Source organism: Hippopotamus amphibius, chromosome 13 (assembly GCF_030028045.1).
Source record: "Hippopotamus amphibius kiboko isolate mHipAmp2 chromosome 13, mHipAmp2.hap2, whole genome shotgun sequence".
Classification (NCBI taxonomy): Eukaryota; Metazoa; Chordata; class Mammalia; order Artiodactyla; family Hippopotamidae; genus Hippopotamus; species Hippopotamus amphibius.
Window position 1 is genome coordinate 34,498,605 of NC_080198.1, and position 12,353 is coordinate 34,510,957.

A 12,353-nucleotide genomic window follows, 5' to 3' on the forward strand; every position below is an offset into this window, starting at 1 on the left:
TCCTTCCTTTACACAGAGCACCGCTTACCATTTCCTACCCAAGCGGCCTTACTGCTGGGGCAGAGTCGCTGCAGCCCCGGGGAGCTGGGACACACGGTGGAACTGACTGAAAATCACTAGGAAAGCTTGGATTTTATTTTAAAAATTCACGTGCTGTTTGCGTTCTCCTTCGTAAGGGGATCTAGTTTTGTTCTGATTCAAAAATGGTTTAAAATGACTTATTTTCCCCAAAATGTATCTTAGTAAACTGGCGGTTCCACCATGGTGTGTGCCTGTTTTCATCCTCCAGCTTTGGGTACCCCCCACGGAGTGCATATTCGACACCCACCATTATAACAAGGAGTCCCTCCTCCCATTTCCCCCTTTTTCTCCTTTTTAAGCTGCTTCATCGCAGGGGTGATGTTCCTGCTCTGGGAAGCTCCGAGATAAGGCATGTCACTGGCGCTGTTAAAATTAGTCGTTTCCATGGCCTCCGTTTAGTTGGGTTTAGGAGGCATGGGGCGCCAAGGAATTCACCACAGAACTGCTGTTAACCTTGTATGGGCCGTTCCTGTGGTAAAAGCAACACGATGCTGTTTCTCCAGGGACAGATTCCACCCGTACCATCCCAAGACTAACCTAAGGCCACGGAGGGTCATGAGGAAGAGGGCACTTTTAAAGTTTGAAGTGAAAGGACATAAGGCTTGAAGAGCCACTTATCTACAGAAGGAAGCTATGGTCAGGGTGGGGGCAGGGGGTAAGCTGTCACACCCCCAGCTTAGTCCCCACTCCCCTCACTGTGGGGCGTGGCCTCCCGGCCACTTCTGGGCGGGGCTTCACAGGGCAGCATGCCTCCCTGGTGTGAAAGTGACCGCACTGGGTCAAGGAGAATTCTGCACGTGTTATCCCTGAAAACAGGCGGCGTAAGTTTAGAGGGAAGACGAGGAGAGGAAGCAGAGACGGACAACTAGCTCTGCTTTCTGCCCGGGAAAAGGCAGTGTTGAGAAAGATGCGATAAAGGTCTCTCCACTGACTCAGCATTACATGAAGACATCACTTCCCCCAAGATACAGGCTGGAAAGACAAAGATAAAGTGAGTGAGGCGTAGATAAACTCACCGGGAATCCAGTCTATCAACAGAATCTCCGGAGGATGTCTGAGCTCAGGGAGTGACAGGGGCTCTCTTCTGAGGAGATGGGCATCTCCTGGGCCTCGTCACACTCCCAGCGCCTGCCCCCATCCCCCCACGCCCCCGGCAATGGCTATATACTGGCTCTGCTTCTGAGAGTCTGGAGAGCCCTGGCTCCCTTCTCTGGGGCACTCCTCTGTCCGGGGTGTGTGTGGGATGGGGAGGATGCAGAGGTGCCCAGAAGGGCTCTGGGATGGCAACTACAGGCAGGGCAGAGCCCCCTTCCCGACCCAGTCTCCACTAAACCCCCGGTCAATCCACAGAGCCAAGGGGGTCAACGAAATGAAATTTCAAACATGATGACTGAGTGACATGGACGATGATAAAGCCATAGGAAATTTAGATGCAAAAGCTGATTATTACCCTGTATTAAAGACAGATGCCATAAGTTAAGATTAAAACTGAATTGAAGGGAGCATTCTCACAGTGACAGCAACAGAAAACCAAGCTAACAAACAATCCCAATCTGAAGGATGTGAGATTTTGAAACTGTTCAGTATTTATGTGCTAATCTAGGCTTATTTCTCCTTTACCATGAAATCTGAAACACCACTGGAAATCATCATGATACACTGCAGGTAACTTTAAAGGGCCAGGTTATGTACTAATGGGAAGAAACCCACATAAGACAAAGGCCCTTTCCTGGGGGAGACCAAGGCTGGGAATCCTTTTACTCACTTTTAATCCACTTCTACACACTGGCATATTAATGTGACGGGCTTCAGGGAAATGGCTTCATTAAATTAATAGTGTTTGGCAAGCATCAGAAACACAGAATCTCACAGACAGATACAAGCAGAAAGAATCACAGTTTAGTCCAAAAGCAACACACAGAGGGGACATCAGAGTCCACACGCATGCAGAGAAAGCCGCAGGGAGCAGCTGGGGGACACGCAGAGCTGCCTGACACACGGCAGCAGCAGAATGTGGAACACGGATCCAACTGCTTACCCACTAAGGACACCAAGAACCAGGTTAAGGACGAAAAATGAGCCAAGGATGATCAGACTAACAAAATACACCCATGGCCATTCCCATCCTATCGCATCATTTACCTGTAAAATGTAAGGAGATTAGTTATCAGTTATCCATTTGCTAAAGAGCAGAGCCCCAGGAACAGCTGCTGGACCACTAGGGCTTTGCCTGAAGACTCGTGCTCCTAGGATGGGACCCCGCCAAGGGCCTTCCATTTTTGTTCTTTCGATAAGGACAGGTTCTGCTGCTGAAATCTACCCATGTGGCCTACCAAAGGTCATTTAGCTACTGTTTTGTACCAATTCATCTGAATTATATTTGGATCCAGACCAGTAAAGCAATTATAGATATATCTCCTTTTAGGACAGACAAATGGGCAAGCAATACCAACAATTTAAATCCCAAGGGACAACGCTGATTAATTTCTGGTCCATAATTATCCCACAGCTTTTCTTCATGAAGGCTGGTGAGGTTCCAGGAAACGTCTTGATTTGGGAAGTCTCAGCGGGAAAGAAAGCATCTTGGAGGACACATAAAATGCTTGGCACCGACCCGGCGGCCCCCATCTAGCAAAGCCTGTGTGGTCTTGGCAACTGTCCTCAGGACTCTGCTTTCAAGAAGAAAGAGGTGTCGCTTACCCGCTCAATACACCAAGTACAAGATTTAGTACGAAAAATGACCCAAAGATGACGAGACTGACAAAATACACCCAGGGCAATTCAAATCCCATAGCATCATTCATCTGCAAGAAATAAGATGGTCTCATAGGAGTGGGTGAATAAGAGACTCTAATAAGGAGAGAGGGTTACATTAGAGACAGCATTTTATACATTTAAGTAAACATTTACTTAGCTTCAAATCAGACAACAGTAGCCAATGCACTTCACTACATATTCCCAAAACAAACACACACACACACCGCCACACACGCACACAGAGTCATCAAAGCTTTCAGGGCAAATAATAGCAAACTTGGGCCACTGCTAGGGCAATCAGCTGGGATTTGGCTTTCTCACAGGAAACTGCCTTGGTAAGGGATTTTCAGAAAAGATCTTGGTAGAAGACAAAACTGGTGCTTAGCTGGAAACTATATCCTACTCTGCCCAAGTTGTTAGTACTATTTTTGCTTTCAAATTTTGTGATGGTGGAAAAGTCTTAGTTATAGAGACAAATTTGCAACACTTGACTCTATAAATTCCTTTCTTAAAAAAAGCCCTAAAATAATAACTTTCCACTGGAAGCCAACCCACTTTAAATCTGGATTATCTGCTATCAGTGAGTGCAAGCACAGCTAAATTAATGCAAAGAAGGAAAGTATTCAGAAGTCAACTAGCTGACATATTCGGGGTGCTTTAGGGAATGAGATTTTTTTCTGAACTGCACCCATAGGACGGAATCAGGAGAAGGAAAAAAGCCCTTATCCCCCACACCCAGCTTGAGCCTACGTGACCCGTCTGGGAAAGCTGCCTCCAGCTGTGAGCTATTCCAGAGGAACCTGGTGTCGCTACTTCTGGGACAAGCTAAAGCAGCACAATCAGACATGGTCTCCCAGGCACACCTTCCCAGGGGAGGTCTGGTCATGAGCAGCTTTCATGCTGGAGCAAACAGGTGCTTTAAGGTTCACGGCCAGATGGAACTTTCCAGCAGCACAGGTCAGTGTTAAATTGGGTAAACACTTCTCCCAGGAAGGAGGTGTGAAGCACTGGTGAGGGGACAGAATGAATGACTCCAGGCCTGACTTTGCTGGAACTGCCAGAATCATCGGCTAATAGAACAGCATACAGTCTGGGCTGATTTTTTTAAGGGCCTTGCAGGGTCAGGCCCTTAGGCCTTTAAGTATGTGCTTCCTTTACATTATCTGGCGCTAGGTTCTTAGCTTTACAGACCGAAGCTCATGCGTTTCACTGTTTGCCTCATGCAGAAACCAAACAGGAAAAGAGAACATTGAAAAAAAAAATTACCTAACATCTGTTGAAGTCTAGGGAGAGGGCATTAAATCCCTTATGAAACACCTGTTTGGCCACATGAAAATTGATGTGCTTAATAGAACTGCTATCGGTCTGCACATCTTACATCGGCAATTAGAGTAATGAATGAGGCAGGGCCGTGGCTGCAATTGTTGATCTCATTAAGCTGGATAAACTAATTTCAGCAGGAAGGCCGAGGGTAATTCTTCCAAAGCAACTACACCGCTAAACTTATTTAATAACCCAGACGTGGAGGAGAAGAAACAGGCTGCCTGGTGTAGTGACCAGAGCCCAGTCTAGAGTCAGGGCTCTCCACAGGGGCCTCTCTGGGGCTGCTACCCCTCTTGGAGCAGGACGAGCACACACGACAGGGGAGAGTGTGCTCGCTCACGGGGAGGAAGGATGTGCACGTCCAGGACTCACACCAAGAGACCCTGGTCTCCAACCCCTCTGGCAGAGTGGGTCAGCGGTCAGGTGAGCATCTAACCCACCCATCCTCTTTGAGGCCTCAGTCCCATGTTCCAGAGAATGGCTGCAGGAACAGCTGTCTGCTCCAACTTGGGAGGGAACTTTTTTTTTTTTTTAAGTGAAGAAATTTTTGATTTCTTAGAAGTGTTCAACAGATTCCCATTTGCTCAAATCAGAAATATCACCTGGAATAACAGCTGGAGGCCGAGGGGCAAAAACAAAGGCCACAGGAGACTTGAAATCTCCAGAGGGTGGGAAAGACCAAAAAAATTAAGCTTTAAGGGCCAGTCTTTCTCCCAACGAAGTCTCCTCAACCCAGGTCTCTTTTCAGAGGCTTACCATACACACGGGACAAGTGAGAACTGGCAAGCCGGTCCCCGAAATACCCATACAAAAATAGAGACTCTTGGGCTTTTGTCTGCATGGTCTTGGTCAGCAATGGAGAAACTGGGATGAGCTCAAGCATTTCAATTCAGATTTTTAAAATATTTATATCAAAGTCATCATGTGGTGTCACCTGGTACTCAGGAAATAACCTAGTTTCGGTTTCCCCTCACTTCAAAGGCAGAGATACACATCCTTAGGCTAACCTAAGGCTTTCTGTTTTTTTCTAACTGTGGCCAATACTACCAGAAACCTGATAGAGAGGTTGTCGCTCCCCTGGGCATGCAATCAGAGAAAGGGAGCAAGCTGCTGGCTAACTAGGGAGGGAATTCCCAGGGATCTTGAATGAAGAGACTGTCAGCTTGGCCAAGGGAACTTCCTGTTTGAGCCAGCCAGCCAGCACTGCCACAGGTGTGCTCACTGAGAAGAGAGCTTGGCACTGAGGCAAAAGGCCACAAACAAGGTATATGGATAGCTCTCTCCTGAAATCAGTACTCTCTTAATTAATTCCCTACATTTAAAACCATTTCCTCTGAGTTGAAGAAAAAAAAAAAAAAGAATCATGTAGCGTTACTCTGCATCTCGTGACAACAAAATGAAAGCCCAGAGAGTATGGGTCACCTACCCAAGGTCACATGCCCAGCCCTTTCCAGCCTTAAGGCTCTTTCCTTGCACTACACTATTCTGCCTCTGTGGACAACAGATACATGTGGATCAGATGGAAGCTTAATTATGTTTATGGAATTCACTTCATGAAAGAGCACTGAAAAAGTCATTTTTCGCCAGAAGTTAATAATCCCATTCCCCACACAACCAAGTGGTTCTGTTCTACGTGTGCCTTTCTGTGTATCGGGCCCACCTGTACATCCCTTCTCAAGCAAGACCCTGCCACCACTTGCCAGGCACTCTTGGGAACTGAGGCATCCATGAACTTGAGAACAGTGACTGAACATAAACTGGGCCAGATGCAAACTCATCCCTGGCAAAGACTTTGTCCACCATATACGCACACATAAAGGATTGAAAATTTTGCTTGCAATCAACATTTAAAATCAAATCTCAGTTCTCTCTCAAGACGTTCCCTTTACACTCTAGCTGCGGATAAAAACAGGCACTTAAACATGGCCCGCCTACACAGAGGCAATGGGATCATGCACTTAAAGAGTGGTAGTAACTGGTGTTTGCTGATCACTTGCTCTGGGCTGGGTGCCGTGCTGGGCAGGGATGTTCTGTTCTGTGCACAGCTGTGTGGCTTCCCACTGACCGTGCCCCATAAAGTATGAAGAAGGCTGGGGCCTTGGCTCCTGCTTATCTCTATGCTGAGTTAATAAGTGTAATCGACAACTAATTAAAAGCAACCTGATGTGTTTCAGAGAATGAGATCTTAGTGAACACTCTGGAAGACATCACTGAGCTGCCCCCTAGTGTTCTAGAAGGGCTCACAAACCTCTGACAGTGGAAACATGCCAAGGAAAGAGCTCTGGGTTCTAGTCTAGACCAGGGGTCACCAAACGATGACCTGCGGGCCAAACCAGCCCACCACCTGCTTTCTGTATAGCCTGTGAGCTAAAAATGGCTTTTACATTTTTAAGTGGTGGGAAAAAATATCTGGAGTATCTCATGACACAGGAATGTTATACAAAATTCACGTCAGTGTCCATAAATAAATACTGGAACAAAGCCACATGTTTACATGTTGTCTATGGCTGCTTCCAAGGGACATGGGCAGAATTGAGTGGCTGTGACAAAGACATATATTTTCAAAGCCAAATATATTTACTATCTGGCCCCTTATAAGAAACAAGTCTGTAGACCGCTGTTCTAAATCAAGTACCATCTGCTCTTGCAGGAGGACCTTGGGGCTGTTCAGGGGTCTCTATTCCACTGTTCCTCAGATCTTCTATAAAGGGATGTAGACTGGAATAATGTTGATAAATTACTGGAGTTCCTCCATCAGAATAAAGATGCTATGTAATTCATAGAGAATGTAATTATTATGTTGTCAAATTATTAGCTCTGTGATTGTCATATGAAAAATAGAGGTAATAATTATATCATCCTAGGTGATACTTAGAGGTTCTCAGGAAAGCAAGCAGAAACTTTTGTTTCTGGGTACGTGGAGTTTTTTCTCCTTTAATCACATGTTCCCAAAGTTTTCACTAGCTTGGCGATAGGAAGACTGTCATGGGACAATCAATATGCAGAAACATAAAGTATAAAATTATCCATTAGTCAGGGTATGTTGGTTCAGCAATGGCAATTCACCGCGAAAATAGGGAGAACAGAGCTGAGAGGAGTCACAGATTTTTCATTTGTTTGTTTTAAATCAAATTGTTGCCTTCTGTACGGCTTGTGGGAGAAGGATCAGAGTCTGGGCTATCTGGATGATGCTTTTTCTATTTATCAGAAACTTTAAGGGAAGACTGGGATGGAGCCCTCCGCTAATCTATCTAGAAGCTGCAACTTAAAAGATAATACTGAAAACAAACCCTTTTACCTAATTAGGGGTTCCCTTACATGGCCATGGTCTGGGCTCATCCAATACAACCTCCCTCTTCTTCCTCTCCACGAAAGGCATTGTGTTATGGATATAAATAACAGATGTGCATACATACACATACACACACACACACACACACACACACACACGCCTATGACAATAAGAAAAAGGAGGGGTAGAGGGAGAAACAAGATAGAACATGTTGGTGATGTTTTAAAAACCTTATTACCAAACTAGACTCACACTTTGGGGCTGAAAATAAAAACACACCTTCTTTGCCTAACACTGAACATATAGGGACTTCTACAATCCTGCAAGCATGGAGTTCACTGGTGAAGGCAAGCAAAAACCTATTTACAACCGTTATATGCTATGTTCTCTGAAGTTATAATAGAGTAATGGGAAATCCTCTAAGGTGTCTGAAATTTAGATCCTGTCAGAAGCTACCTCTCGACTTGCAGGCCTTCTAACTAGAGACTGACCGTTCAAGAAGTATGGTACTTATTACTCACTGCATTTTAACAAATCATTATTGGAATCCTGGTTAATCCCATCTGGACTTGGCTTTAGGCTCAAAATGTGCCAGTCAGCTGTTTTTCTCCAGCAACTCTGTGCCATGGAAAATAACTTCTAAACTTCTGTGAGCTTTTTCAAATTCTATCAAGCACAGAAGTAAACAAACAAACTCAGCTCTGAGAAATGGCTGTTAAAATACAACTGCTCTTCATTTCAGTAAAGCTTTCTGGCTCTGTCAGGAACAAGGAGAGCCAGCCCTGAGCCATGCAAAGAGTGTCCATCTGTTTTCACGGACAGGTCCACCAGCCCTGGAAGGCTTACATGCCATTTCCACCCTCTCTGCCAGAGTTCTATAGCTCCAAAGAGAAAGGAAGAGAGAGCTAAAGGCTTACACTGGGCTGATTCACAGTAATACTGAAGATGCAAAAGGGAAACATTATAATAAGGGGAAAACCCACTTGGGCTTTAAGGCTGTACTAAGCTATGGAAAGCATGAAAAGAATTCAATTCATGTTTCCTGTCTTCCAATTAGGATCTGGTAGAGTAACCTGCCTTCAGGTATAAAAGATCAGTTTTAGTCCATGGAAGTCCAGGAGCCTCTTAACCTGGGGAATGACCTCTGGCTCTTTAAGAGTTTAATGAGGACAGCCCTGGCCTTCTGGAGCTCTTCCAACAAAGGGGACTACTGGGCATGCTCAATAGTAAGTCCCCAGGCGGCACTGGGGATGCGAGGGAGCCCACGTCCTGTAGCAGCTTTCTAGAGCTGAAGCCAAGGCCCTGATGGGGACAGATGATGGGTCTTGCTGAGTGAAGAGAAGGTCTGCTTCCCTTTCCGAAGAACTCACTTCCAGGGGGTCTTTTTCAGCCAGCTCCCCAATGGCTCTAGCTAATGAAACACTTTTATCCAGGGAAAGCACTCTCCATCAACTCTCTGCTCACGCTGCTCACCCAGTACAGCACGTCTGTCCAGCCCTCCATGGTGATGCACTGAAACACGGTAAGCATGGCAAAGGCAAAGTTATCAAAGTTGGTGATGCCGCCATTGGGGCCAACCCAGCCACTCCTACACTCCGTGCCGTTGGCGGTGCACTGGCGTCCATTCCCTGAGAACGCACACGGTGCTGGGTCCTCTTCAGCTACGATATCTGCAAACAGAGGAGGCAGGCTTCACCACTCACGGGAGGAATGAACATCAGAAACCCAACCTGCAGAAGCCAAGTTCCCTGGCCAGAGCCTGGAACATTCTGCTTCCCAGATACACTGCCTTGGATTCCTATTGTCCTTCAAGCTGCACTCCAAACAGTCCCTCCTCCACAGAATTTGCCATTTCCTCTACTCAGGATCCACCCCTCTCTGCTCTGTCCCCACTCTCACAGCACCTTTGCTCAGCCTATACAGAATAACACTATTGATTCACCTCATGGTCCAGGTTCAGGTGCCTCCCCGCCCCCCACCCGTTTGTCAGAACACATTACATAGGAAATCAAGATAGAAAAAGAGGCTAAATTCTCATTTATTCTGAATATAATTCACACTAAAAACTGGCTTAGATTTACCGGTGTATTTGGCTTTCCTCTGCCTCCTTTTTTTTCCTCTCTCTCTCTCTCATTTTGTTTCAGATTTTCCCCAAACCACAAAAGTTGTTTTGGGGAAAGCCAAATTTTCAAACAGTTAGGTTAGCTATCATTTTCATTACTCACCTGAGTCAGCGAAAAAACATGTTTTGTGCATTTTTCCAATAAAAAGTTCCAATCCTATAATAGCATAGATTATGATTACAAATAATACCAAAAGGGCTATGTGAAGGAGGGGGACCATGGCTTTTATAATGGAGTTCAGGACAACTTGTAAACCTAGGGAAGAGAAAAATAAGTTTGTGAGCCAGCAAGATATTTCAGTGATGCATATATATAATTCCTAATGATGCCTGCTCTGTATAGGGCACAGCAATAAAACTCAAAGAGGTATTTCATAGCTTTTAATTAACATTAAAAGGATGTAAGTCAAAGAGGGACCTTAAAGACCATCTAATGCAACTCCCTCAGCGTGAAAGATGGAAAAACTAAGGCCTAGAGAGGGGACTGCCGGATGTGAAAGTCACTTGTCTATGCATTTGTTCACCCATCTCAACACAATTTCTGGCACATCCACCATGCAGCAAACGTAAGGTTTAGCGCTTTGGGGAATATGAAGATGTATTACATAATGTGGCCTCTCTCAAAGGGGTTATGTTCTAGAAGGAGACATAAGAATTAAACACAAATTACTCTAAGGTAGCACACAGATGCTGGATGAGTAATATCACATGGTTAAAATTAAAGCCGGATGAAAGACATCACTTCTGAGTGGGGGAGAAGAAAGAGGACTGGATAGTAGCCTCCCTCTCAGGAGGGCCTGAAAGATGAGGAGGATGGATATCCACAGGCAGTCGGACAGGCATGGGAGAGAGGTTACTCCAGGCAGAGGGAAAAAAGTGCCAAAAGCACGGAAGTGAGCTAGCGCCACGTGGGCCGGGGACGGCGCGTCTCGGCTGGCGGTCACGCAGTGGAAAAGGGTAACAGGAGAGAGAAGCAGATCGAAGCTGGGTAGCTCTGGTTTTGGATTCGGATTACAGGGCCAGACTTGAGTCCTTCGGCAAAAAAGCAGCCTCTTTATTTATTCTAAACAGGAGAAAAATCAAACAAAAGTTTAATAACATGTATACATGGGAGATACCCAGGAAAACTCAAAAGGCAGCCTTTTGAGAAAGACGGGCAGAGAAGTGGCTGGAGGGTGCTAGGCTCTCCAGCGGGGACAGGGTGAGGATCTGGACGAGACCAGAACGCAGCCAGTGAGTCTGAGGTAGAGGAAGGTGCCCAGCGAGTCATGAGACTAATCCTAGGGCCTGAACAAAGACAAGCCTGTCAAAGGAGGCGCCCCTGGAGTCGGGGAGGTAGGGGAGGAGCAGGGGAAGCAGAGCAACTGCCCACCTGGTGAGTCTGATCACTTAACATGAAGGGGGACGTGCCCTGTGGCTGAAACGTGAGCTTGAGAGATGAGGGAGGCACGTGGAAACCTGGGAGCTACCCCACAGAGCAACACTGAGAGCCATGGTACAAGAAGAGAAAAGACCACAGGAAGAGGGACAGCACGACAACACTCCAGACTGGGTGGAGGGAAGCAGGAGCCGGAGGGAGAGCAGTTGGCAGGAAACCAGAGCCCGACGAGATCCAGGCCACCGGACGCCCCTGCGTGTGCCCTGCACTCCTCCCACCACCGTGACCCACCTCCGCTTCCACTCCGCTAGCTCACTCTTTTCCCCGTTTCTTCTTTCTCTTTCCCTTTCTCTCCCTGCTGTGTCTCCCTCCTCCAAACGGCCCTTTTCTAGTATCTTCTCACTTTCCCAATACATATTCAGAGAATGAAAGAACAGAAGAGGCTGAGATGCTAGAATTAAATACGTCAGAAATCAGAACACACCAAGAAAAGAGAAAAATACTTATCAGCAATAACAGCAAAAGTACACCTTGATAAGAAGTACACAGGAAGAGGTGGGGGATGGGATGGAAAGCGGGGAGTGATGAGAAAGTTTCAGACTTGCAAAGAACCTCTTTCCAGACTTTCATTAAGACAAAAATCTTATGTACTGCCTTTGCATATTTAAATGTTCAAATGGTTTCTTTTGGAGATCAATAGGATGACTTTTAATGTTTTCATCTTCTATAAAGAATAGATGGAGGGGAAAAGAAACATACGCTCTAATTTACTTGGACAAGGGGTTTTTTGGTTTTTTTCTTTTCCTTTTTTTTTTTTTTTTTTCTTTCAAAGACATGGCTAGGCCATCCAAAATCATCATCCAGCAGCTAGCTCTTCTCAGCTGTATGGCAATGAGCTCTATGTTTCATAAATGTGTCTATGTTTATTGTAACTGTTATATTTCAGATTGGCCAAATTTATGAAATAATAACATTTTAACGTGAATGTGTACACTTTCACGACATTAGGCTCCTCTGTACATAACCAATGTGTACAGCAGATCTCACAGGACTCTAACCAAGGAGGCAGTGAAATGCAGCAGAAAGAACACTGGTCCAGGGACTAGGAGATCTGGTCCTGTGTGGCCACCCACCAGTCATGAGGACCTGCCCAATGTTTCACTGAGCTTCCTCATCTAAAAAATGGTGCTCCAGATGATTCTGAGGGTTTTTTCCCATTTGATGGTCTAGGATTCTGATACGTATTTATCAGCTACCTGAGTATGGGTGGCTAAGAGCCCCACAAACGTCTGAAGGACTCTATTTGAAACATATTTACCTTCCAATGAATGAACATATGTTCACATACACAACACAAAATCATGTCTTGTAGGACAGTCTGAGTCCTCTTTAGAAGGGAT

At 45.7% G+C, this 12,353-nt stretch overlaps 1 protein-coding gene across 6 annotated transcripts in view; it reads right to left on the reverse strand.

Moving 5' to 3' along the window:
• The window catches only part of CACNA1D (calcium voltage-gated channel subunit alpha1 D), a 309,818-nt gene that overhangs the window by 137,504 nt on the left and 159,961 nt on the right, over nucleotides 1-12,353 (reverse strand). For 5 of the 6 annotated variants that reach the window (XM_057705785.1, XM_057705783.1, XM_057705782.1 and 2 more), the window contains 3 exons: nucleotides 9,679-9,831; nucleotides 8,927-9,123; nucleotides 2,782-2,885 (listed from right to left, as the gene is read on the reverse strand). In XM_057705785.1, the coding sequence (XP_057561768.1) occupies nucleotides 2,782-2,885; nucleotides 8,927-9,123; nucleotides 9,679-9,831 (454 nt within the window). Of the gene's footprint in view, nucleotides 1-2,119; nucleotides 2,224-2,781; nucleotides 2,886-8,926; nucleotides 9,124-9,678; nucleotides 9,832-12,353 lie in introns of all 6 variants that reach the window. The other variant, XM_057705786.1, reaches the window with a different exon arrangement.